This window comes from Rhinolophus sinicus, chromosome 3, assembly GCF_057876585.1.
Source record: "Rhinolophus sinicus isolate RSI-liver-muscle chromosome 3, RSI-T2T, whole genome shotgun sequence".
Taxonomy (NCBI): Eukaryota; Metazoa; Chordata; class Mammalia; order Chiroptera; family Rhinolophidae; genus Rhinolophus; species Rhinolophus sinicus.
In genome coordinates this window covers 37282375-37308912 of record NC_142503.1, presented here as the reverse complement: position 1 = coordinate 37308912, position 26538 = coordinate 37282375, and the positions used below count along the sequence as shown (strand labels likewise).

The 26538-nt window shown below is 35.3% G+C and overlaps 1 protein-coding gene across 11 annotated transcripts in view; it reads left to right on the top strand.

Moving 5' to 3' along the window:
• Nucleotides 1-26538, top strand: part of PDE4D (phosphodiesterase 4D) — a 1272577-nt gene that overhangs the window by 1235582 nt on the left and 10457 nt on the right. For 10 of the 11 annotated variants that reach the window (XM_019743390.3, XM_074328918.2, XM_019743396.3 and 7 more), the window contains 5 exons: nt 18800-18893; nt 20305-20477; nt 21091-21189; nt 22030-22194; nt 23319-23418. In XM_019743390.3, coding sequence (XP_019598949.2) covers nt 18800-18893; nt 20305-20477; nt 21091-21189; nt 22030-22194; nt 23319-23418 — 631 coding nt within the window. Of the gene's footprint in view, nt 1-13692; nt 14062-18799; nt 18894-20304; nt 20478-21090; nt 21190-22029; nt 22195-23318; nt 23419-26538 lie in introns of those variants that run through there. The other variant, XM_019743451.3, reaches the window with a different exon arrangement.

The following is a 26538-nucleotide window of genomic DNA, read 5'->3' as shown; positions in this document are numbered from 1 at the left end:
GCATGTACATATATGTACTGAAAATATAGCTGCCATATAAGTAAGCCTGTTGTGTATTAATGACTTATACAATAATTAATTGTGCTGTGGTCCTGTAGACGTGTTCAGAGTGTATTCAACAGTAACAACCAGAGTAATTGGGAAGCATCCCAAAAAAGTGTTACTTAGGTTGGACCTTGAACATAGAGAGGCTTCATATAGGTTGCTATTGAGGGAAGAGATGACATCCTAGGGGCTAGACAAAGCAGAGTAGGATGAGACTGTCTTATGGATTTAGCTTTATTGTGTGTTTGTGGGAGTGTGTGAGTAGTGGGTGAATGAGCCTGCCAGGAACAGAAATCTGATTATAGGAACAGAGGCAAGTGTGAGAATTGTAGATTGGGATAACACTGAAGAATGCCTTAAATGCCAGACTAAACCATTTGCCCATTACCCTATATGTCCTGAAGAACCTTGCATTTTATTATAAAGAAAATACTACAAGGAAAATAATAGCAAAACAATTTTAGAAAGATAAATCTAGTGGGGGTGTGATGGACGGATCATACTGAAGGGAAATACTGAAAGCAAGAAGAATCTGTTAGGGAATTAGGCATTAGGCATGTAAGTGATGAGGGACTGAAATAGAATGAGAACAAAAAGAAAGGAATGGGTAAGAGAAAGCTTGTATGGGAAAGGTGACAGGGTATGTAACACTTTTGAGGGAGGGACTGCAGACAGAGGAAAGTATGAATTTCTAAACTCAAAGAATAGAAAGGATGCTGGGTGGAAAATCAGGAATATAAACCAATTTGAGGGTGTGGGGTAGAAGATATGGCATTAAATTATGCGTCATGAAATTGAGGTGTGTATCTAAGTAGAAATCCCCTATAGGCCTTCAGTTCTCAGGACAGGAATTCTAGTGGAAGGACAGGACCTTACCTGGGAACTGCCAGCACAGAGTTGACAGTTAAGACCTTAAGGCTTATCTGTAAAATGGAAATAATAGTAGTCCTCATAGGGTTGCTATTAGAAATAAAGGAGATAATGCCAGGAAAGTACTCAGCACTATTCTTTACAAATACTAGACACTCAACAAATATTAGCTATTATTATTTTTTACCCTGCGTTTGAAGGAAAGACAGTTTTGCGAATTATTAGAACTGGTATTCGGGAAGCTATATTAAAGCCATCTGCTTGGTGGGTGTTTCAGTACCCTAAATGGAAGTTCATACGTTCTAACTCACTCACTTGCTACTCGCTGTTAGGGAAAAGGGACAGCCCAAGCCATAATTGTTCATGTTTAGCTGTTGTTCACTATTTGTAAGTTTATTTTTGTTTGATTGTTGGTTGGTTGGTTGGTTGGTTTTTACATAAATGGTTAAGGATATTAACTACCCTTGTGTTTGTTGCAACCTCTATAATAAAATCCCTCAGCCACATTTTGTTTTCATTTGCTGTGTCCAGAGTGAAATCGATTTTTGAGGATTTATAAAGAGCCCTTTTTTTAAATTAACTTTTATTGGGATGCCAATTGTTAGTAAAGTTACATAGATTTCAGGTGTACAAATATGTAATACATTAGTCAAACAGAAAGTTAAGAACCATATGATTTCACTAATATGTGGTATATAAAACTGAAAACAACAAAAGAACAAGACAAACAAATGAAGAAACAAAAACTCATAGACACAGACCATAGTTTAATGGTTAAAAAGAGCTTTTGAAGAATGGTATTAGGTCAGTACAAGCTAATTATCATTAGCTTAATATTAGATCAAGGTTTTAAAACTACATTCATCCAAAGTGGAACAGACTTACACAACAATGGAAGAAGAAATCCGAAAGAGGCAAACTATTAATTATGAAGAGTTGTAGGAGTCCTGTCTGGGTTGAAGTTCGGACTAAATGTCTTTAGTGGGACTTTCCCACTTGGACAGATTTCACAGCATCAAAGAATTGCAGTATGTTTGATGATCCTATTCCATCTAACATGTGTGATTGTCTTGCTGTCTCGCAGGGTGTTGCATTCTCTTTTAGAAGGTCAAGTAAAGCAGAGGGTTTTTTTGTTTTAGTTTGTATTATTTTATTTGTTTTTTCCTGTCCCCTTTATTCTCAGAAGCAAAATGTTTATGTTCTCCCATCTTAAAGATATAAGTTTAGGCAGGTATCCTAAAAGAATAAATGTCAAGAAGGTTCACAGCCATTTGTATTGAAGTGTGAAGAAAAGTGAGTTAAATAACTTTTTTAACTGTTGTCAGGTCTGAGTTCTTTATTAGAAGAAACATAGGTACATGTTATACTTTATAGGCAGTTAGATACATCATATGGTTTTTCCAGTATTGTTGTGCCAGTAATTCAGTCTCAAGATAGAAGAACAATGACACCTAATATAAAAAATTGTTGAAAGCTCTACTGTGAATAAAAATGATTACTATAGAATAAATGATGGCTATCTAACCCATGCTGTATTTTATGGATAACAATGTATACTTAAAACATGGCAAGATTTCCTTTTCCAGCAAAATGGCAACATACATCTCATTTGAATTCCAGCAGAAGAGAATGTAGAGGGGTAAGAGGAAATAGTCTAGGAGTCCAGAGAATCCCAAGCCAGAAAATTTTTGAAAAGAAACGCACATCTAGATATTTCCTAAAGAAACCACAGAAACAAATAGATCTCAACACTGTCAGAAGAGGCAGATTATCTACAAAGAAACACTTAGATTGACAGCTGTTTAGTTTGTGGGAGGGAGCAGGGCATCATCTGGTTGGAAGAAATTAAATCACATCTGAAACCATAGCTGCAAGGGCCTCTGGGGTATGGAGTTTCTAAAGGCCTGGCCTGTGCAGAGCAGGAAGGCACACTGAAAAGAAGTGGGGTGGCTCCTGCACTTGCTTGCTTACTTACTGTCTCCCACACACAAACATGTAAGCTCCTTTGGCAAATGATTTGCTGGCTGAAGTATCTGAAACAGTAGCTATCACATAGTTGGTGCTAATTAAATATTTGCTGATGAGAAGGAGTATCATCATAAACTCACTGGTACTGGGCTTCATCTCCTTGGTCCAAAGTCACCTATAGGATTGTACCTACATTTTCCTTTGGAGATTGGAATTTGGTGCTGAATCCTGCAGGGATGTCTTTCCATTTGGCAGGTCATTGCTTTCTGAGAAACTCATCCCTATTTGTTTGATATCTCCATAATCATTTTCAGTTGGCATCAGTGATTCTAATAGTTTGCAGACAAACCACTGGTTGCATAAACTATTGGGTAGATATCACTGCAGGAATCTTACGGCAGCTGTTTAATCAGATTGTTTTCCTTATGACTAGTTTCTGTGTTTCTGGTCACTGTATAAAGAGCTTACTGGGCTCCTGACATCTGCTTCATACTGTGCTAGATTACCTTCCTTAACTCCAGCTCCTTCCGCACAACCCGGAGACCCTGAAGAACTTGCCGTGTATTGTAGTGCTCATACGAGACAGGGCCAAGGTTTGAACTCAGGTGAAGCCAGCTACAGAAACCTGTGCTCTCTACACTATGGCACTTCTCAGAATTCTCATACACTACTATTCTGTCACTGTTGCAAATGAAAACGAAATCCCATTTGTGCCATTTTTAATTGTGTTTATGGTTGCCTTTAGTAAAACCTCCATTCCTTATGTTCAAATAAGCGTAGTACTTTAATACAAATATTGCCAACATGAGTGCTAGATTCTAATTTTGGTTCTGTTTTGTAACCTTGCTTAGGCTTTCACATTACTACTTTGCTATGAAGAGAGGATTTAAAGCATAGATCACCTATTGATGCCCCTTCTATTGGGCTATTCTAAAAATAAAAAGAATTGGATGAAAGTGGTCTATTTTAATATAATGTCATTAGAGTATTTGAAAGTTTTGAAAGTTACTACGTATCCAAAACTTAACTATCTGGTAGCTTTCCTTATCCAGAATCCTGTGAAGAACCAGGGGTGGAAGGTATCAAATGTCCCTCAAAAGTTTAAGAAAAAAAACTTCATGTATTAAAATTTGCCTTGTACTTAATTCATAGTACTCTTCTAGTCATTTATCCTCCTCCAAATCTGTACCTCCCCCAATCTTCTCCATCTCAGTAAATGGCCCAAATATGCCAGCAGCTCTTCTCTACTGGATTTTTAAAATCTCTTAACAGCTGGAATAGTGCTTGGCTTCAAATGAACATATAATAAAATAAATATTTTTTGACTGTTCAGTGATGAGTGAATATAAGTGGCCCAGGATCACCATTAAATAATTAAGTTACTGTCAGTTAGTTTAAGATAGTAGGAAAATATCTCAACTATTTAAGTGAGAAGTCGAGGAGTTGATTCTTATCATCGCTTCCTGTGTTCTGTTCTTGTTAGCTCTTCCTCTAGTGCTCCCTCTCCTCTTCTGTCGGTTCTTGTCCCTCTACAAGCCATCCTCTCCAGAGACAACTGTTTAAAATGTAAATCACAGCTTGTTACTTCCTGGTCAGAACCTTCCAGTGGTAACCCACATCCTCTTGAAGGCTTGCGACCCTCATGACCTTGACCTTGGCCTACCTTGATCTACCCCAAATCTCGTGCTATATACCTGTTCCCTCATGCTCGCTATATTCCCTCAGCCCTTGCACAGAATGCTTTGCCCCAGATCTTCTAGTTGGCTCTTTCTAGTGATTAGGGTCTCATCTCAGATTATTACCTTCTCAGTGCAGCTTTTCCTGACTATTCACAGAATCATGTTACCCCCTTTTCTTTCATCCAGCATGTTTGTCACTCATGTTTTTTGTCTGCTTGATTTTTTTGTCTTTTTGCCCCAAGAGTCCAAGACTCACATGAGCAGGGAATGCTTCTGTCTTATTCATTACTGTATCCCCCATACTGACACAAAGTACCTGTTAACAAATATTTGTTGAGTAAGTGAATTAACCATACTTAAAAAAAAAAAAAAATCATCTGATACTTAAAACCCATCACTTTCCACAAGAATTTTAAATGAAACCCCAGTGTTTTTGTTTGTTTTTGCTTGTTAATAAATGTGAAGGGAACAAAGAGGTAGTTGAATAAGTTTGAGAAGTGTTAAGTTAAACAAAATTAAAAGGGTTGTCTATGTCAGTTGTTGGCAGAGCGTTTAAAGTATACAACCTCCGATAAGGTTTGCACTATGTCAGAAGTTTATTTGACGTGGGGTATCTTCTTTGAGAATTATCAGTGGGACTACTGTTCTTTACATCATATTCAGGGAAATGATGCCTTAGACCAAAACCCATCATAGTAGAGAGGGGGAATGAGTGGCTTTATTGACTATATGGAGGCTTATTTATACTGACCATAGAAGAAAAGCCTGACAACCAAAGACTCAGAAAAAAATAAAACCTATGAAAAAGTGACAGAAGGATTCAAAAACGAATAGAGCAGTTGGGACTATTCAGTTTTCTGCAGGCAGCTCTACTCACTTTACTGGATTTTTAAAATCTCTAACAGCTGGCATAGTGCTTGGCTTTAAATGAACATATAATAAAATATATATATATTTTGACTGTTCAGTGATGAGTGAATAAAAGTGGCCCAGGATCACCATTAAATAATTAAGTTACTATCAGTTGGTTTAAGATAGCAGAAAAATATCTAAAATATTTTAAGGAATTTTTTTTATTCCAAAGGATTAAAATAAAAATATTAGTAGTTATAAGAATTGTTCAACTGTTTTTATATTGCTTAAAGGCTTTACGTAATTAGGAATTTATCGCATATTGTATTATTCAAAGCTAACCGGGATTTTAGACAAACGTGCCCATTTGCCTGTGATATAATGGTGGAGCTTTTTGAAAGGGTAAAAATGTTATTTTACCACAAGTAACCTATACTTGGAATTTTTGTTTTTCATTTCTCTTTAGGCACAGTTACGCAAATTTGGAATTAAAGTAATTTGATAATATCATTTAACATTTTGTAAAGTAGAGTTTGAGGTGTAACTTACATATGGTAGAATATACTCTTTTTAGATACAGTTGAATGCATTTTGACAATGTATACAATTGCATAACTACCACCATAATCTAAATATAGGATATTTCCATCACCCAAAAAGTTTTTTTCTTGCTCCTTTGTAGTCATTCCCCTCCCCCTACTCCCAGTCACTGGCAACCAGGGATCTGATTGTCGCTATAGTTTTGCCTTTCCAGAATGTCATATGAGTGAAATCATGCAGTATATACATAGCCTTTTGTAAATGGCTTCTTTCACTTTGCACATTGCTTTTGAAATCCATCCACTAATAGCATGTTACATGTATTAGTAATTTGTTTCTTTTTATTGCTTTCTAGTATTTCATTTTATGGATGTATCACAATTTGTTTATCCATTCACCAGTTGATATTTGGGCTATTTGCAGGTTTCAGCTGATATGAATAGAATTGCTGTAAATATTTGCATATAGGTCTTTGCAGCGATATATGTTTTCATTTCTCTTTGGTAAATAACTAGGCTTGGGACTGTTGAGTCATATAGTCAGGATTCTTGTTAACTTTTTAAGTACCTAACTGCTTTCCAAGGTTGCTGTACCATTTTGCATTCGTTTCATCAATGTATGAGAGTTCTGTTTGCTCTACATCCTGGCCAGCATTTTATATTTTTGTATTTTTCATTTTTGCCATTCTAGTAATTCTGTAGCGGTATCACATTTTGGTTTTAATTTTTATTTCCTTAATGACTAATGATGGACATTTTGATGTCCTTATTGACCTTTTTAAGTTGTAAGAATTTTTTATAAATTCTGACACAAGACTTTATCAGATATGTGTTTTTGCACATATTTTCTTCCCAGTCAATGACTTGTTGTTCCATTTTCTTATCAATTTCTTTCAAAGAGAAGTACTGATGAAGTCCAGTCTGTCATTTTTTTCTTTATGCTTCATGCTTTTTGTGTTCCAAGAAATCTTTGCCTAATCCAAGATCACAAACATTTCCTCCTATGGTTTCTTCTAGATGTTTTTATAATTTTAGGCTTTGCATTTAGTTCTGTGGAACATTTTGAGTAGATATTTGTATGTGGTACAAGGTAAAGTTGGAAGTTCATTGTTTGTGAATGAATATCCAATTGTTTAAGCACCATTTTTTCCTTGGTTTTTTCGACTTTTTTTCCTTTTTCTTTTTTTTTGTTTTAGTTTTACCCATCCCTCTGCCATCTTCCCCTTTGGCAATCATCACCTTGTTTCTCTATATCTGTGGGTTTGTTGTTGTTTTGTTCAGATTCCACATATAAGTGAAATCATACAGTATTTGTCTTTGTCTGACTTATTTCACTTAGCACAATACCTTCTAGATTCAACCATGTTTTTCTCAAATGTTAAGATTTCATTCTTTTTTGTTGCTAAGTGTATATATATATATATATATATATATATATATATATATGTATATGTATATGTATATGTATATACATACCTCACATCTTCTTTTATATATATATATATATATATATATATATCTTTATATATATGTATATATATCACATCTTTGTGTGTGTGTGTGTGTGTGTGTGTGTGTGTATCACATCTTCTTTATTTTTCCTGGACACCTAGATTGCTTCCATATCTTGGCAATTGTAGATAATGTTGCAATAAACATAAGGGTATATATATATCTTTTCCAGTTAAGTGTTTTTATTTTCTTCAGATAAATACCCAGAAGTGGAATTGCTGAGTTGTATGGAAACTCTATTTTTAGTTTTTTTGAGGAATCTCCATACTGTTTTCTGTAGTGACTGCACCAATTTATAGTCCCATCAATAGTGTACAAGGGTTCCCTTTTCTCTACATTCCAGAACTTGTCATGTACTGATTTTTTTATGCTAGCCTTTCAGACAGTTGTGAAGTGATACCTCATTGTGGTTTTGATAGTATATTGGACATCTTTTCATATGTCTGCTGGCCATCTGTCTGTCCTCTTTGGAGACATGTTTGCTCAGTTCCTGTGCCCATTTTTTAATTGGGTTGTTTGTTTTTTGGTATTAAATTGTATGAGTTCCTTATATATTTTGGATATTAAGAGCCATTTGTTGAAAGAAATATCCTTTCTCCTTTGAATTATAGCCCAAATGTCATGACTTAAAATTACTTTAAGATCCATATGTAAAAGTAGTGTACATGAAAGATTAAATATGTATTTCTAGAAGTATGCCTATTTGCATTTTTTATTGCTTTAGAAGATGGGCATTCTTTGTTTAAATTGTTTTCGCAAAGCATACCACCATTACAAAGGGAACATTAGTAAGTATTTTATGGTGATTAGAGGGCATCATAAACATGAAAAACTGGTATCAATTTAGGACAATTTAAGTGACTCGGGGTCCTGATTCTCTATAAGTAGAAAGTCTCCTTTCATACAAGATTATTTTTGTGGAGGCTTCATTTATGTGAGATTTGTGCACCCATTTATTGCCTTAATTATTCTTCAGTGAGACACAAGTCCTTGGTGGATATGGTGTGAAGAAGACGTGATGATGACGACGATGATGATGATAGCCGTGGTGGTTTCAGCTAGATTTATTAATTAGTTACAAACATCGAAGGCCCTATCTACTGTATGATTCAAGTTGTGTCAACAATTATAGAAAACTATGCTAACTAATGAGAGCTGGTATTGAAGAGAAATTTAAAAACAGCTGTCGTCAGATCACTCTTATGTTTTTTCAGCTTCAAGGAACCTCTCAACAACAATTCAGTTTCTTATATTGGAATTTCTTTCCTCACAAAATATTGACAGGTGTTTCTTATTTTAAATAAAACATTTCGGTGAAAGTTTTCAAACCAGGTTAATTAGAGAATGATTCTTAGATAATTATTTGGTTTAAAAACATCAACCTAGAGTTCCTCTTAATCTCAAGCTTCCATAATATTTGTAAGATACGGCTTTTGTTTTCTGAAATATGCTTCAGGAGCAGAGCTGTTCTTTAAATCATGTTGGTAACCTTTATCACTAGAGGGCAGTAAACACAAACAGATTTAGTGGATTTACTGGCGTTAACGTTGTTTCTGTACTATCAGCATTAATCAAAGAAAGTATAGTTTTTATGATATGAAATCAGATTTAAAATCTGTTATTGAAAATGTAGGTTAAAAATTAATTCTAGATTATTATCTGCCTCAAACTATTTTTAAAGCAGATGAAACAGAAGGAACACTCAGTGATTTTAGTGACGCTAGTGTGTTGTAGTTATTGAATTTAATATCTGAAATTTAACCTTGCCTCAGAATTTTTCAAGGGGCATTTAGCAATTAGATTTGCATATGTTAAGCTAAACAGTATTGGATACATGAGAGACCACTTTATGCAAATGTACTTCTTGATTAATAACAACACCCAGAATGTTGATCCTAAGTAGAAAGGTGTAAAATAAATATAGATTCATTATACAATAAAATATTTTGCAAAGATTATGCCAAAAACAATCAGGAGAATCTCTTAGGTTGGAGACATTTAAGAGTTAATATGCTTATTTTAAATAATATTTCTTAACTATTTCAAGCACGGTAATGTCACAGCTTAGAAATTGTTATGTTAATAGAGACATTATTTGTAGATGCTAGGCTAAATATAGATTAATGCCTGCAATATATTTTTGGCAATTTAGAGTATTCTTAAGCCAGATAGCCTGGGTTCAAATCCTGCTGTGCTACTTGTCTTTGTGACCTTGGGCAAGACACTTGACCTCTGACCTCAGTTTCCTCATAGTTTGATTTCTTTGTTTTTCTTTTTCCCTGTTCAAAAATGTGTCTTATCTCACTTGACCTCTGTTACAGAGTCAGTGATGCCAGCATATGTTAATGTGTCAATGACTTAGATCCATCAGCAGAATTTTAAATATCCTGAAATATCCTAAAATAATCCAGATAGATTGTTGATTGCTTGGCATATCAGCTAAGAACTGAGAAAATGAAGAATAAAGGAGGAGTGGCATCTAGAGATTCTGGGGAGTATTATTTGGAAAAGATGGGAAAAGAACACTGAATGCTGAAGGGAAATTTTTTTTTTCCTATTTCCGTGCATGCACACACATTTGTATATAAAATGTGCTGGGTGTTTGCGAGCAGCAGATTACCAGTCAGGAAATCTCAGTTCTTTCTATGTGTTTAAGGAATCTATGACTCGTTCACATGCTCTCCCATGTAATAAGTCGGTCTCGACCCTTTCAGGTAAGGCTGCCTGTTTCTGGGCACCAGCTTCTTGCCTGCACTGGTTAGGGTCCACCCTGGCCAGGGATCTGGCCACAGCGATAGTAGCCGTGGTCCTTTAATTCAAGAGACTGTGAAATCAGCACAGGATTAAGGATAAATGAGGCTATTTCTAAATTCATACCGTTTATCATAGAGTTTGCGGTAGCCTCTATGATGAGCTATTCATACACCATGAAGAGCAAAGACTTAAAGAGACCTGAGCTTGCATCCCAGCCCTGTCACCTACAGGGCAAGTTGTTGAATGTTTGAGAGCCTGTCTTTTCCCCTTGAAGTGGGGATAATATTTATTTTACCAGGCTCTTGCAAAGATTAGAGATGAGATATATGTAAAGCTCTTAGTGCGTAGTAGGTGTTTAATAAATGTTGTGATGTACCAATTACAGTTTTCTTATTAAAATTTTCAGAAGCCAAGTCTGACTGTTTAAGAATTGTATCTCTCTGGCCCCATCCAGATGTCTCTTCTGGGTTGTGTAGGTTCTTCTGCAGGCTGTTTCTACCATGACAATGGGAAGGAGCTTCTAGTCTGCCTCTCATAATGGGAAAAATGAAATGTATTAATTTGTATTAATTGAGTATTAATTTGGCTCAGAGCTTAAAAAATGATTTTCATTATTATTATCATCATCATCTCCCTTACTGTGGCAGGTCAGGAATTTACTGTTGACTCTTTTTGTGCCTGTGGTTAACTAAGTGCTTTGGGAAATATAAAGAAAGAATAAGCTATCTTTCTTGCCTCAAGCATTCTCCACCCTGGTCGAGGAGGCACGGTTGAAGCAACTAGAACAGTGATCCTTAACAGGGGAACATTCGGGAAATTTCAGGGTGCACTTATTGGAGCGTACTCCTGGCATTTCATGGGCAGAGGCCAGGGAAGCTAGATATCCTGGGATACATGGGATAGTCCTCTCCAGGCAGAATTGGTCCATGTTCCAACAACCATTCATGTAGGTAAGAAATACACTTATTATCAGATCCTAGAACACAACTACTTTTTACATATGAAGGTGCGCGTCCTGTCTGTCTCTCTCCCTCCCTCTATCTCCCAGCAGCCTCTCCTTAAAGTTAACATGGGCTTTCTCATAGCATAGCAGTCTTAGAATAGTCAGAGTTTCTTACAGGATGGCTCAGGGATCCCAGTAGCACATTCAAGAGGCGAAGGTGAAAGCTTCAAGACGTCTTATGACAGCCTCCGCAGTCGCACAGCATCCTTTGTTGGTTACACAAGCCAGCTCAGAGTCAGTGTAAGGTAGCGTGGCTCATTAGGAGGCATCTCTGAAGACTCGCTCTAGTGGTAACCAATTTTACAGATGGGAAAACTAACACGCTAAGAGATGAGCTAATTTGTTGAGGATAATGCACTAATGGATTTGAATTCAGAGTCTGTGTTCTTAGTACCTGGGTGAACTTGGGAAAAGCATTGTCTCTCTCTAAGTATCTCTCTTTAGGTGAAAATGAGGGGGTTGGCGGAGATGGTATGAAGATACTTCCCATTTCTCTCAGCCTTTAAGTCTCTGAATTTAGATGATGAGAGTGGGAATGGAAAGGAAGAAACTAAACAAGAGGGCATGTTATAGAAGATAGAACTTGGTAACAAAGTTGGTGAAGGAGGGAAGGTGATGTAGTAGTAGGCAGGGAAGATGTCAGAGTTACTGAAGGATTCATTTAGGTGATTTATATTAAACACTTAATAGTGGCTCACTCCCATGAGAGTGAGTCTTTCCTACCTATTGAATGGTAGGAAAGAGCCATAGATTTCACTACGGGATACTGGAATGTGGGCCTGCTGACTGAATGGGAATAGTTATAGTAAGAGCCATTTTAAATAACAAAGTGAATCCATCCATTTTGAAAATGTTTCAGGTGACTGGCAGGGCATTCAAAAGGGGAGAATATCGTATAGTCACTTGGAAATACGGTACCACAGTTCAGGTTAGAAGTGGTGTTGAAGAGTGTTGGGCCTATGACAGAGTCTTTGTAGATATCCCAAGTTAAAAACTGAATAGAAGAAGGCAAGGAAGGTATGGTCAGAGAAGTGGGGAGAAAACCAAAGAAGCAAAGGGGCCCTGGGAGTTGAGGGAGAGTGGACAGAGGTGATCAGTGTTGAACACTTTGGAGAAATTGAGGCAGGACCTTCGAATTCTTCAGGAAGCAATTTTATTGGCGTGTTAGGAGTTTAAATTCTTTTTGTAGAAGATTAAGAGGAATTTAGGAAACAACACAGTAGATGTGATCTGCAGCTAAGGACTTGGGGAGCAAAGAACCAGTAGAAACTCAAAGAGGCAGAGTTGCTTGTTTTTGGATGTTTCTGATGAGAACATACTAGGACAGACAAGCCCAATGCAGGAAGATGGGCATAACCACATCAGCCAGTCATAGAAGCGCAGAGCAGGTGCGGACTAACTTTGAGATGGAGATGAGGCATAATGGACAGAATTTTATGCTAAAATGGAGTAAAAGCTAGATTCCCCTCATTTCTTATCCACAAGACCTATTTAGTATAAAAATTATGGAATAATACTATCCCAAACCAAACAGAAGGGATTGGTTTTATTCTCAGAAGAATTTAGATTTCTTATTTAACTTTCCTTGTGAAAGACCTGTTACTCTTGAGCTAAGAGCCACTCTTACACTTCCTTAACTCTGTATGCTATCATAAAGATGTTCTGATCAAAATATAGATCCTGAGACCTAGATACAGAACTCTGCATTCTAACCATACGTGGTGCGTTACCTTTTAGTTTCTTTTTCCCCCAATCAGATTTACAAGTCATTCCCACCCTTAGATTGTTAAGGTTATGGAGCTCAGCCATTTATAACAACAGGAACAAAAGGAGCTGAAAGCAGCCAAGTCACACAGGTGAGGAAATGTACCACTTCTACTTGTGAATACTGGACATTAATTGTATTTTGTAATCACACTATGCTTTTATATTGGACAGATGAAGAACTTTGGTTATATCTGTATCACCAGGGAAGCCACTTGTTTTGAATTTGAGAGAGGGAAGCAATTAAAATGCCTGATTGCCGATTTCAGAACAGTTTTTACTTTGAAGGCAGAGAAATCAGAGAATATTGAAATTAACAGAAATAACTTCAGAGGATTGGTAATCCTTATTTAAGAATAAACTATGTGTTTTGAAGAGTTTTATATTTGTTATTCATCACTGTGAGAGGGAAACCCCATTCATCTTTGTATACAGCAGCCACAGCTGTAGGAATACCATGTTTCAATGGCTTTTACCAGAGGTGAGGAGGAGGAAAACCTCCTCCTCAGAGGTTTGTCCTTGCCAACCAATCGGAAAGCACCTAGATCCTTGTCCACGCCTCCCAACCTGATAGATCCAGGGATGGAATGCAATTGGTGCATAGTTGGGGTTTTATGGGAGGGGTTTCTTGTCACTCTTCCCAGCTTCTCCGCAGTTCCTTATTTGGTAGCTTTTGACAGAACTTGTCTTTCTTGCAGCTAAGCATCTTGGCATACATAATTCATTAAGCCCTGGAGCTCAGTGGGGAAAAGATGCAGACCCTTAGATCTTTACTTACTTCTTCATGGCATGAATTTTCTTTATTCAGAATAATTGTTGAATTCTGTTCCATTCTGGAGTTTTACAAATGGCATGTGTTCAATGCAAAGTCTGCTGGATGGGATCTAATGCGAGGCTTTGTTTTGTATACTTAATCACCAATAATCTTTAAAACCCACACATTCGGAGGCTTGTGGAGATTGTTAAACTATCAAGGTTTTGGAGATATACATATTTTAGAACTTATTGTCTATATAATCAATCAAAAATGCCTGAAGCAAACTATTTACTGTCAGTGTCTTGGGGCTACATAAAGGTAAGATTTGTTTAGCTTTTGTATACTCCTGATTACTCTGATTACATAACTGATAGTTTTAATAAATTATAATAGACTTAAGCTCTCTAAGCAATCTCTTATTTTCTTCCTCAGACATGTCTACAGAAGAAAGATGTGTTTTTAGTGGTCAATATAAGGGGAATTATGTAACTTCTATTAATTTGCATGTTAAAAAAGCTTTTTAATGTATAGTGGTTCCTCTGTAATATTGTATGGATTTGAATTATGTTTGTAAATAACAAGGTAATGAAATATATTCATTGAAAATAATATATTGAGCCAAATTACTTATACTGGTGTATGGGTTCCAGTTAGTCTGTAGTGTTTAAAGTTTATAAAAATTAATTTGTGGCTTTTTCTAAAAATTTCTACTACTTTAACTTGATGAGGAGTATGTTGTTGTTCTTTTCACCTTTGGATATAAAGCTCTTGATGACATTAAAAATTGGCATTACTTAACTTTTTGAGAAATATATTATTCAAATGAAAACTTGATTATGTACTTGTAAAACTGGAAGAAATTTGTAAGTTTATATGATACTGCTACTTTGTTAATCTCAAAAAATGAAATAATACACTGAATTTAATAAGATCCTATACCTGCCTGGCAAGCTTCTTGCATACCCCGTTGGTAAGACTAGCCTGGTGATCCTATCTCTGTAATAGAAGCTGGAGATAGAAAAATCTTTTCGGTCCTAAATGAACCATCACTTCAGAAATTGAAATTTGTTCTTGAATATCTGAGTAAATCACAACACCTTATTTTTAAGAATTCTTTTCCATTTCTTTAAGGGCACTCAGATTGAAATATTTTTCATTTTCTTTGTTTCTTTTTAAAGGAAAATTTACTTTTTGATGTAAGATTTACCTGCATTCTAAGAAAATTTATTTCAGTTTTAGTTGTCCAAGTAGTTATGATTCCCCACCTCCCTTTAAATCTGTGGATGGTCCAGATTTTCTTTTATTGTTTTTTAAAATACAGATTTTCATTATTTGAATTTTGCTAGCCATTTCTTGGCTTTTTTTTTTTTTTTTAATACAGAAAGGTACAGAGGGTAACAAAGGAAACCCTCATAATCCCCCTAGAATTCATCTCTTAGCTTTTAGACAGCTCATATTTGGTACATTTTTGAAGAGCTTCTCATTTGTATTATGTTTATGAACTATACCTCTAAGAATCTGATTACAGAATTTTAGTGCTTATCTTTTTGAGGAAAATCTTTTGATGAACATCTTTGTTTATGTTTTTGATATTATATTGTTAAAAACACTTAAGGACAAATTTAAATATATTTAACCTTATTATACAAGTTAAAGGATTCATTTGTTTTTATACAGCCAATGCAGTATTTATTTTAGCTTTTAATGCTGATATCTACCAAACCTGTAGTGTGTCACAGTGCCGCATATTCAAGTGATTTTTAACAGAATATTGTGGGGAGAGAGAGAGCAAGTATTTTCTTAATGTTTAATCTTTACCACCTTCTTACTTATGTTCTAGAAGGATATATAATATACCCTGTAGCACATTGGCATGAATGCAGAAATAAAGGGATTAAATTTTAAAATATTTAAAATTTTTAATTATTTTATTTTGCTTCCTCAACCATCTGAGATATAGAACGTAAATTGGGGAACTGGAGTTTACAAAGCAAAATACAATATTCAGTTCAACTGCATTTTCACTTTCCTCTGATGCACAATGAGAACAAAGGACCTGAAAGCGTTAACTTAGAAATCTTCTTTTTTCCTTTGTTGTAACCATAATTCTATATATTATTTCAGACTATTTAGATCAAAAACAATCAGAATAACTCATCAACAGAAAATATTTAGAGGTCACTTTTAAAAACACCTAAAGCCAATTAAATTATTCAGCATTAAAAACCAATTAAATTATTCTACATTTTGCAACCAGTTCTTTTGAAAAGCAGTTCTATATTTTAGCTCATCTAAGTCTGTGAATTGAAAGCATGACAGTGTTCTAGGAAAAATTTTATTATCTTTTCTATTATCTTTATTTTATTACCTTTTCTATTATGTTTTCAGTTTCTCCCTCATGGTAATTTTATATAGCTATCCTAATAAATGGTATGTAGTTATCTTAAGAGAAATTCCACTTACATTTAAAAATGATTGTTGAATGCTTTAGTTTATAGTTCTTTAGTAGATCTACCGATATACTCCAAAACCAAATTGTGAGATCAACTATCAGTTGAGAAAACACTGATGGTAATTTTTGTGGTTATTATTCTAACTTCCCTGGACTGAAAGTTTTGTATCAATAGCAAAAAAGCAGGACAATTTTTAATTCCTTTTAGAAAACACCCTTAAGTTATAACTTAATTGACTGTTTGAAAATTGTCTTTGAGAGACCTCCCACACCCTTTCCCTTGGGAAGAGAGAGGACTGCTTAAAATATCTCTTCTAATTACGTTAAAAGGAAATATTGACTTCCTTGGAGCACCTCACTAGCCTTGATAGGGAGATAGGTGTGCATGGAAGGGTTCCTCCACCCCACACTTTTGGGTTTTGAACAAAGGCAGAAGAGTGTGAATATATGTATATAATGCAAAAATAATCAGTAGAATATTCAGTCTGTCATTCATCCATTTGTACAATGAATTCCTTTCACTGACATTTTCTGCCTTGGTTATGTGTACTAACCGACTGTTTTGATAGCTTGTATAAGCAAATTGCCAGGAAAATTACACTTCATTCTTTATAGTCTTCCAGATAAATCCAATAATTTGTGTAGGGAATCTGCAGGTCCTGTACAGATCTTCTGCTTGAGCATATGACAATATGTTCCTCATACCAGGTTGCTTATAAGTTAGAAGGTGGTTCTGTAGAAAAACTGGGTCCCTGCCCCATTTTTCCAATAGGGCACCCACTGCCCCAAGGTTGTGTTGAGTTACATTGAGAGAAGTGCTGGAGGGCAGGTAGACAGTGGTTTCTGATAGATTGTGAAGAGACTAAGAGTGGCTAAAAGCCTTGCCTATTCCCCTATTTTATAAAAAGGACTTTGCCATGACCAGGTAGTTCTTAATAGCAACTGTTAACTCATAGCTTGACAATTTCACACAGAGATATTTCATTAAATATATGTTTAAAATGTGTAGCAGACTCTTTGAACATATTTTGCCTAAAGATTTTTCTAAGAGTAAGTTTCATTTGTTAAGCAAGGATTCACTTACCTTTGGGCCTTGTGCATGGTATTACCATTATATTTTTGAAGCGTGGTGCCAATTTCTGGTATGAATTATTTATTTGGAATGGGTAGGGGAGCTAGATATTTAGATACGTTTTTTTAATGAGAATAACTATAGTCAGATCTTACATCTGTTTGTCTTACAATGATACAAATCAGTCATTACTAGAAGAGGCCCAGGGAACTGAGAGATAGAATGAGCTCAAATAATGTTGAGCACCTACTATGTGCTGGACTAAGTACAAGATACTTTCTATTAGCTCATTTAATTAGTTGATAGCCTATAACTTACTCAAGAGGGTATAACTTTATAAAAGACAGAACACGTTTTGAACACTATTGTAAATGTCTTCATGTATTCTTAGAAGGTGTCAAAATTTATGTTTCCCCGGTATATCATAATATATAATGCTAAATGAAAATCAGCAGCAATCTGTGTTTTGTATACTGCATGATGTCAATTCATTAAAATATACATCCAGACAAATGTAAAAAAAAATGCGTACGGAAAATACAACTAATTATCTATAGTTATCCCTGAGCAGTGGGGGTATACATGATTTCTAATTGTTTTCTATATAGCTTTCTACATTTCTATATCACGTATGCATTTTATGATCAGAGGCCAATTATAAAAAAAAAGAAACATGAACAAAGAAAGTGAAGTTTGTATTCCTGAGTTTGAGAATATGCTCCCTAGACGTATAAATTAACAGCCAGAAGAATTTGTGTTGGTCATGGCCAGCTCTTCAGTTTTGACTGCAGGATAGTACTTATATTCATTTCTTATTTCCAATAGTATTTTGAAATGTTTTTATTGATCTCCCACAGTGCTTTTTGGTGGGTGATAAATTCTTATACCTAATCTAGATAGTCAATAAGATTGACTTTTGAAGTAATTTGCCAAATTATCTTGAGTTAAATGCTGTGGTATGAATTATGAGAAGTTAACATTTTAAAAAATTCCAATAAAATAATTAAATACTGAGTTCGAATTACATTTTAAACATTACTGAATGAGAATTTCACTGCTCTCTTTCCCTCACACTTAAATGAAAATTTATGGTGAAATTCAAAATTTTAAAGGTTATTAAATATTAGAGTAAAATGTGGCTTTTTTTGATCATGTAGCTCATAGAAGTTACTATATGCCCTTTCCTCCCCTTAATTAATGTCTTTGAGTGTTTAAATCTGCTCTGTCCAATATGTTAATTCCTAGCCACATGTCGCTATTTAAATTTGAATTAAATAAAATTCAAAATTCAGCTCCTCATTTGCATTAGCCTCATTTTAAGCACTTCATAGCTACATGACGCTAGTGTCCACTGTAGTGGACAGCACAGATGATAGATTTTTTTTCCATCCAGAAATTTCTATTGGAAGGAACTGATCAAAGTATCAGGACAATTGAAAAATTCTTTGGGCATGTTTTCTGTCTCTCAGTATATGCTTATGTTATCTTTCTTAAATTTTCCTATGATTTCATTTTATCTTTCTGTCTTTCAGTTTAAAAGGATGCTTAATCGGGAGCTCACCCATCTCTCTGAAATGAGTCGGTCTGGAAATCAGGTGTCCGAGTATATATCAAACACATTCTTAGGTGAGAGCAACAATTGAAGTACAGTTTTTTAATTTTCTTTTGAGTTGTTTTTTGGAAGTAGAACCAACTCATTTTGGAAACCAAATAAGTATTAGGACTTCTCACTTGTTTTCATTCATCATATTAGTAATTTGAGCCTCTAAGTCTCTAAGCTTTAGATACTAAGATGACAAAGTAAAATGTCTTATGTTTTAGTTTTATTCAGGAGCTTTTGGAATTTTCTGAATTATTAAAGTTGTATATTGCCAGTTTTTCCAAAGTACTAAACTGTAAAATGTATTTTTTTAGCACAATCTATATACATGCATTCAACAAATTCTTGTTAAGTGCCCCATTGTTGGGCACTAGATATTCAATGATAAATTAGAAATGGTCCTTGCCCTCAGTGAGTCTGTAGTCTAACGGACACCATGTTTGGTAACTGGTGAGGCAGATAGAGACAATACAATTGCTAAAAAAAAGTTTGCTGACAATCATAGCTAAGAGTATGGTGTACTGGGACAATACCACTTCTACCCCCACCCTCCCATCCATTGAAAGAAAATGCAGTAAGTCATAGTCATATATAACTTGAACATATGCTTGATTTGACTTTACTTTCCAAACAAAATTGCTGAATATCTAATTAGCACTAAACAAACATTTATTGACCGCAATGTGCAAGGATGAGTTAGAGGAGCTCACTGTCTTGAAATAGGGGCTGAACGTACTGAGACATCTGATGTCTTTTATTTGAAATCAACGGTTAACTTTTATGAATCTAATATCACTTATCAGATAATGTTGGATATTCTCTGTGTTCCCCGTAAAACCTTGTGACATCGTACCCCTATCTCACTATGGTGTAGAAAATGCAAACTATCAAAAGCAATCTTAAGTCATTCAGAGAAGCTGTTTATACTCCCACAGGATGATTCATTTCTGTAAGCTGTCAGGTTCACACACTGCTGCTTTTATATTTGTGTATGAAGTTTCTACTATTGCAAAGTGATATTGAAACTAGAGTCCTTACTTGGCAAGAGCAGTTTTGAAGCCACTAAGTGAATTTCAAATGGAAATGGAGTTCTCATTTGAAGACTGGAAATCACCAATGTGTTTTGCTTTTTCCAAGTCTATTATCATGATAAGTCTTTCTAAAAAGAATTTATTAGGACATTCTAGCGAAGACATAATCACTGGAGAAATTTAATGTTAATTATTTTGCAGTGGGATTTATTTGCTTAATTTTGTGTTTGAGGGTTTCAAATTAAGTCCACATCAAATGGAAAATATTCAACTTCTCTAAAAGGAGTTTTCCTTGGTAATATTTTCTGGAATATATAATGATCGATTAAAACCTGTCAATTTATACATGGTTTAAAAAACAGGTAGAATGAATAGTAACTATAGAACATTTGTCTAATTTTTTAAGATAAGCAACATGAGGTGGAAATTCCTTCTCCAACTCAGAAGGAAAAGGAGAAAAAGAAAAGGCCAATGTCTCAGATCAGTGGGGTCAAGAAGTTGATGCATAGTTCCAGTTTGACTAATTCAAGCATCCCGAGGTTTGGGGTTAAAACTGAACAAGAAGATGTCCTTGCCAAGGTAAGATGATTTCAAAGATCAGGATCATAAATATGCAGCACTGCCTTTTGATGAATTTTGATTCCTTCTCTTTTCAATAGATGAACAAGTTCGTTAATTTGTGGGGTTTTTTGTTTTTTTGTTTTTTTTCATGGGACAGCACTTTTGTAAAGCTCTTTCTAAATTATTTGGGTTTTATTAATTTGTGGATTTAGACAGGTGGTCTGGGATATCTGTTCTTCACTTCTTTGCATCAAACATACTTGGTTGTTTGACCTTACAGAATTAGAACTCTATTAGGTCTTCTGGGTTTTAGGAGAATAGTTAAAGTTTTGTAAGTAGATTTTATCTATTGAAGAAGTGCTTTGAAATTGATATTGAAAGTATGTAAACATGTTGTATTGTCAGAAGGCATAAGGTTAAGCGATACTATTCAGTTTTCGATACATTTAGTGAATTTGCCCAAAGTTTGCCTGTACTTACATGATGCATCCATTACATGTAAAATGAATCTTTTTTTCTAATATAATTAATTATCTTTTCATTAAAGTCAGTAATTTTTAAATGACTGTTCATTGTTTCATATTTTACCTTATTTTCCTCCTTTTCTTTTTTTATCTTTCTTTAACCCCAGGAACTAGAAGATGTGAACAAATGGGGTCTTCATGTTTTCAGAATAGCAGAGCTGTCTGGTAACCGGCCTCTGACTGTTATCATGCACACCATCTTTCAGGTAAGGTGCTGAAGTCCTATCACCTTTCTTTTATTTGGTGACTCAGTGTCCAGTGGGAATTGGGTGTGCATTTTATCTACTTACTACTCACGCTCTTTTGTGTATTTTGTATTTTTTTTCTCATTTGCCCCTTTACCAAGGGACAAATAAGGATACAGAAAGGCTGAAGTGTGGGCACAATACAAATAAACCAATTTTCTTCTTCTTTTTTCCCATTTAAGCAAAAGATATGGGAAAATTTAATCGATTCATTAAAATAATAGTTTACAAATAGTCTTCATGACCCTAACTCATAGAGAATGAAGTGCTAACTTTAAAAATGAATAAGCCCTCCCTCTGACTCATCTGAGGATATAATTTCCTGTTCTATGGAATTCTCTCTTCTCCATATCAGTGTCTCACTCTTGTTGAGCTTTTGTCCCAGCTCAGGGTTAGGATTTGAACAAGGAGTTGAGGCTGTAGAGAGCCTGAAACTGGAACAGCAGGTTCCAGCCCTAGAGAGAATGTTGAGATTCAGTTGGTGTGACCTGCTGGCTGAATCAGTGGCTCTAGACTGAGGCTGCCTTCATGGTTGGGGACACAGACGTTTTTATAATTAGCAGCTCCTTGCTGACACCGTACATCTTGGGTAAAGCACCATTGGGCTCCAAAAGGACAACTCAACTCTGGTTTGATCCCTGATGTTCCCAAATCTTCCCCAAAATTTCCATTTTCCTCACTAGACATTGTGTGAGTGCTACGGGGTGACTGGGTGTGATTTGTTGTTGTTGTTGTTAACACATGCTATGGAACGATCTTTTTATGGAAGGACAAAATGTAAGAGCATTTCTTTTCCTACAGGAACGGGATTTACTAAAAACATTTAAAATTCCGGTAGACACTTTAATTACATACCTGATGACCCTGGAAGACCATTACCACGCTGATGTGGCCTACCATAACAATATCCATGCCGCTGACGTCGTCCAGTCCACGCACGTGCTGTTGTCAACACCTGCTCTGGAGGTAAATCTGGCTTCTAACACTTCAAGGACGCTAGCTTGCCACCCATCAAGGTTTCAAACATTTATCCTAAAGTGTGTGCAGTGCAGAATTTAATTGGCTTCAGTGGGAATATGTTGAGTTATAAAGGAAAAAAATGTGGTGGTGGTAAATAAACAGAGCCTTTGATGATTTTGTCTGTGAAACTTGATCAAAGATTTAGGGATTCATCTGTTGATGACACTGCTTCTTTGAAATGATCTAATGGGTATTCCCTAAAGCACATCTGGCTTAGTCGATTTCAGTTTGTTGTTTTGGAATTTAGGCTGATAGCTTTTGCATTTATAGTTCAAAGGACAATTATTTTATAAAGTATCAGCAGTGCATTGATATTTTTCATAGGTTTTATTAGAAGGAAACGCTTCTTTAATTTTAACAAATCCTAAGTTGTTTCATTAAATGTGTATTAAAGCAATTTGATTTCCTTAATTGTTCAAGGGGAGATTCCTCTTTGCTAATATATTTTATAGTTCAGATAGTTTTCATTATAAAACTGTGTTAATAACCTCATAATTTGAGTATTTCTCATCTGGAAGCAATTCTTCCCTTGTCTTCCTCCCGTACCCCCCAGGGGCAGTTGGCAATATATGGAGACAGTTTTGGCTGTCACAACTGGGGGTGTACATGCTACTGACATCTCATGGGTAAAGGCCAGAGATTCTGCTAAAAATCCTGCAATGCACAGGACAGCTTTCCATAACAAAAATAATTTGGCCCAAAATGTCGATTCTGCTGAGGTTGGAAAACCTTGGTTTGAATAAAAGAAAAGGAAATAATTGTACATTATTTTCTTCAAAAATTAATTTCAGACATTCCTTTTGCAATATTTAAAAAAATATAGCCAATGGAAAAGGTTTGATTGTACATTATGATAAAATTAGATAAAATATTTTCTTCCAAGATTATACTTACAGAGTTCATGAGTAACGCATTATCTACAAGTCTCTTTTCCTCACACATTGATTGTATATTTTGAAGCTTTATTTCATTTTCCATCAAATTCTAGGAGCTAATTTCTCACTTGTGTATACCTTTAATTTGTGTTATTATAGAACAGTGATGTTATCTATATTGTCTGATTTTTCCAGGCTGTGTTTACAGATTTGGAGATTCTTGCAGCAATTTTTGCCAGTGCAATACATGATGTAGACCATCCTGGTGTGTCAAATCAGTTTCTGATCAATACAAGTAAGTGGAGTTCATTTATCTTTGCAGAAGATATTTTTACTTTGTACATTTTAGAATGAGCGTCTTTATATCGGGGGTGTTTCCAGAGCTATAACCTTCTTTGGAGATTTGTAAATGCCCATTTTAGTGAGAGTGTGTGTTAATGTAATTTAGTTGTGAAAATTAGTATTATATGCCATGAGTTATATGATATTTGAAAAACATACTTTTGGGTACTTCTGTAGAAAAAAATACATATCGTTGTTAGTAGACAAGGGTAATCAAAGTGAAAAGTTGCAGAAAGATTTAGGTAGTTATATTGCCCCTAAGTTTTAAATAAAAAATAAGGAAAAAAAAGTTGTAAGAATTAATGTTAAACCTTCCTCACTTTATGTAGGTTGTCATTTAATCCTCTTCAGAGGCTCTAACTACTGCCCCCTCCATAACCATGGCCAGCCCTAGTCTTTCCAATTTTAATTCCCTAATGAGGCAACAGGAGCTTCTCTTTTAACTTAACATTTTTTAACCATTAATTTTTTTCTCACTGGTGGGTGACCTTTCACGAAATAAGAAGTCATAACTACATTTGAAATATAAGGAGTGGTAGAGACTTTTCAGTGTGAGGCATCGCTGACACAGTTTCACAGAACACCTCTGGTAGGGAATATTTAGGTAGTGTCTGAACTATGTCTTTGCAAGGAGGTTCTAGCTTGACAGAAATTCTCTTCCTTTGGTACTTGAAGTTAATTGGTAAATGATTTAAATGTCTTATTTAATTACCTCCCACTAAAGTATATAAATTTACTTTTATATACCAAAAAAAAAAATGCAAAGTGTTGTTTTTTTTTTTTCTTATCTGTTAAGAATATTCCCTTTTTTGCCATGAATTTGTAGATAATAGCCTTCTCATGCCCTACAGCAATCTGGATCTAGTAAGTAGTCTCTATGCATTCAACATTCATTTCTGTACTTTGCTGCAGCCAGATTTAGGGAGAATTTAAATATAGCCTGGCTTGGAGAGATTTAAGTCAGATCTTTACAATTTTTAGATCTATTTTGATATCTTTGAAGAGCCTCTGTACTACCCTATAACGAAACGCACTTTCGTTACTCACTCATCTATAGGATTAGGAAAGTCGTGAATTTCCTAAAATGTGTAGTTAGGCAAGTATATTTTAGAAGTTTGGGTTATGAAGCTACACTATGTCAAAATTAGACAGGAGAACATTTCATGTTCCAGCTACCTTATAAAAATCTATAATGGGGTGCTCTCAGGAACCATTACAGCATTACTGAATATTCACCCATAAATAGTAATACATGTCAGGTGCAGCTGCATGAGTACCTTGTATCAGTGGTTAGGATTCACTGTGCCCTTTCTGAGACGAGCAGGGAGGTTATATAGTGCAGTGTATACTGGCACCTTTTGTTAGCCTGGCCTGATTTATTATTTTGATGGTTCGACATGCTTTGATATGGCCATTTTATACATTTTTAACAAATTCATAAAATTTTTATTCTAATTTAATGTTTGCCTTTAGAAAAGGTGTGCATTTTTTTTTCTTTAAATTAATAACACCAAAAATTCAGACTGGTGTATTTTCTTTGCTTCCTATTGTATATAATATAGTATGTCCCCTTATTAAACATTAGAATTAAGAATAGATAAGAGAAAAAATTAAAAGCTGTCTCAGAGGACTGTCTCTAAGTCCTCTGATAAATTTTTGAAGAAAGACAATAACCAGCTCTATTATCCTTTCTTGTGGACCCTCAAAGAGCAAAGGGGCTTAGGCTGGCACTGGGAAACTCTGGTGGGCATCGGCATGCCCACAGATTCTGAAACGTAAGCTAGCACGGCCGGAGTTCGCAGAGGAATCTGATGCTCTCCAAAGTTTGAGACCCACTGAGATAGATAATGGTCAGATTTAGGGGATTATAAATCTAATGACGGTGTGTATTTATGTAACAAGGGTGTGTGTTTAAGGTCATTTTTCTGATGAGCTGCCTGAGGTGGAGGGCTAACTAATCCTGCTTCGGGAAGTATTTTGTTATTCAGTATTGGAAGGGACCTCAGCAGCAGTGGGAGGTTAACAGTTCCCAGCAGCTCTGTATTTCTCATGTCTTCAGGAGGGTGAGGTGTGATGAGGCTGTGTTATTCCTGAGAGAATGAATCATCATCATCATTGGTACATGGACGTACCCCGGGGTGGATCAGAACCCCAGGGTCTTATGAGCATAGCTGCTTTAGTTGGCTTTGGACTAGGGATCATGCCAGCAAACATTTTATTTCAGGGCATAGAGGAAGCTTCGTAGCCAAATAAGTTTTAACTTTACAGCATGCTATAAAGGATTCCCTTTAATGACATGTAAACTTATAATAAATAGCTTTGTGAAATAATCTATCAAAATTATATGTTTTTTTTTTTTTTTAGTTTGTAGTAAGCTGTTTTTTTAGAGACATTAAATTTATATGTTCTCTTTATTTCATGGATTGAGCATCAGCGGCTCAGACTAGCACACTCGTAACTCTTACCTTGGAGCTCGTGCTGCCAGCTTATCTGAAGCCAAAGGTTGAATCTACGTTTCCTGTAATAAAGAATCCTAAAGACTCTAATCATCAAATTTATAAACCCATAATTGGGACGTCATCTGTCTATTTTAAGGAGGCTACAGAGGCTCCATGAGGTTTCATGGATTGCCTGGGTAGAGAGGGCCTGGACCTCAGTTGATTCTGAGTCTGTACACTTCTTCTTAGCTGTGACAATAGTTTCCACTATTGTCCACTTGTTCCACTTGTGTTAGTTTTAGGTGCTAAATGATTTGATAGTGATGATATGTACACTCATTATAAACATGCTCGAGGTTTTGCAAACAAATAATTTCTACCTGGCAGTCTGTTAAGCTTTTATAAATGATTTAGGGATACGAGAGAATCTGAATAGGATTTAAGGAAGTTGAAATTCCAGGTGGGAAGCTATGAAAGTCTTTTGTTGTGATAATACATGTAAATAAATCCATAAAACATAAATAGCGTCATCAAGTTTTTAATATAACATGCTGGTGGGTATTTCTCATTAAAAAAAAGCATTTAACTTCAGAGCATTATTTTCTGAAACTGGAACGCAGTGTCAGAAGTACAGA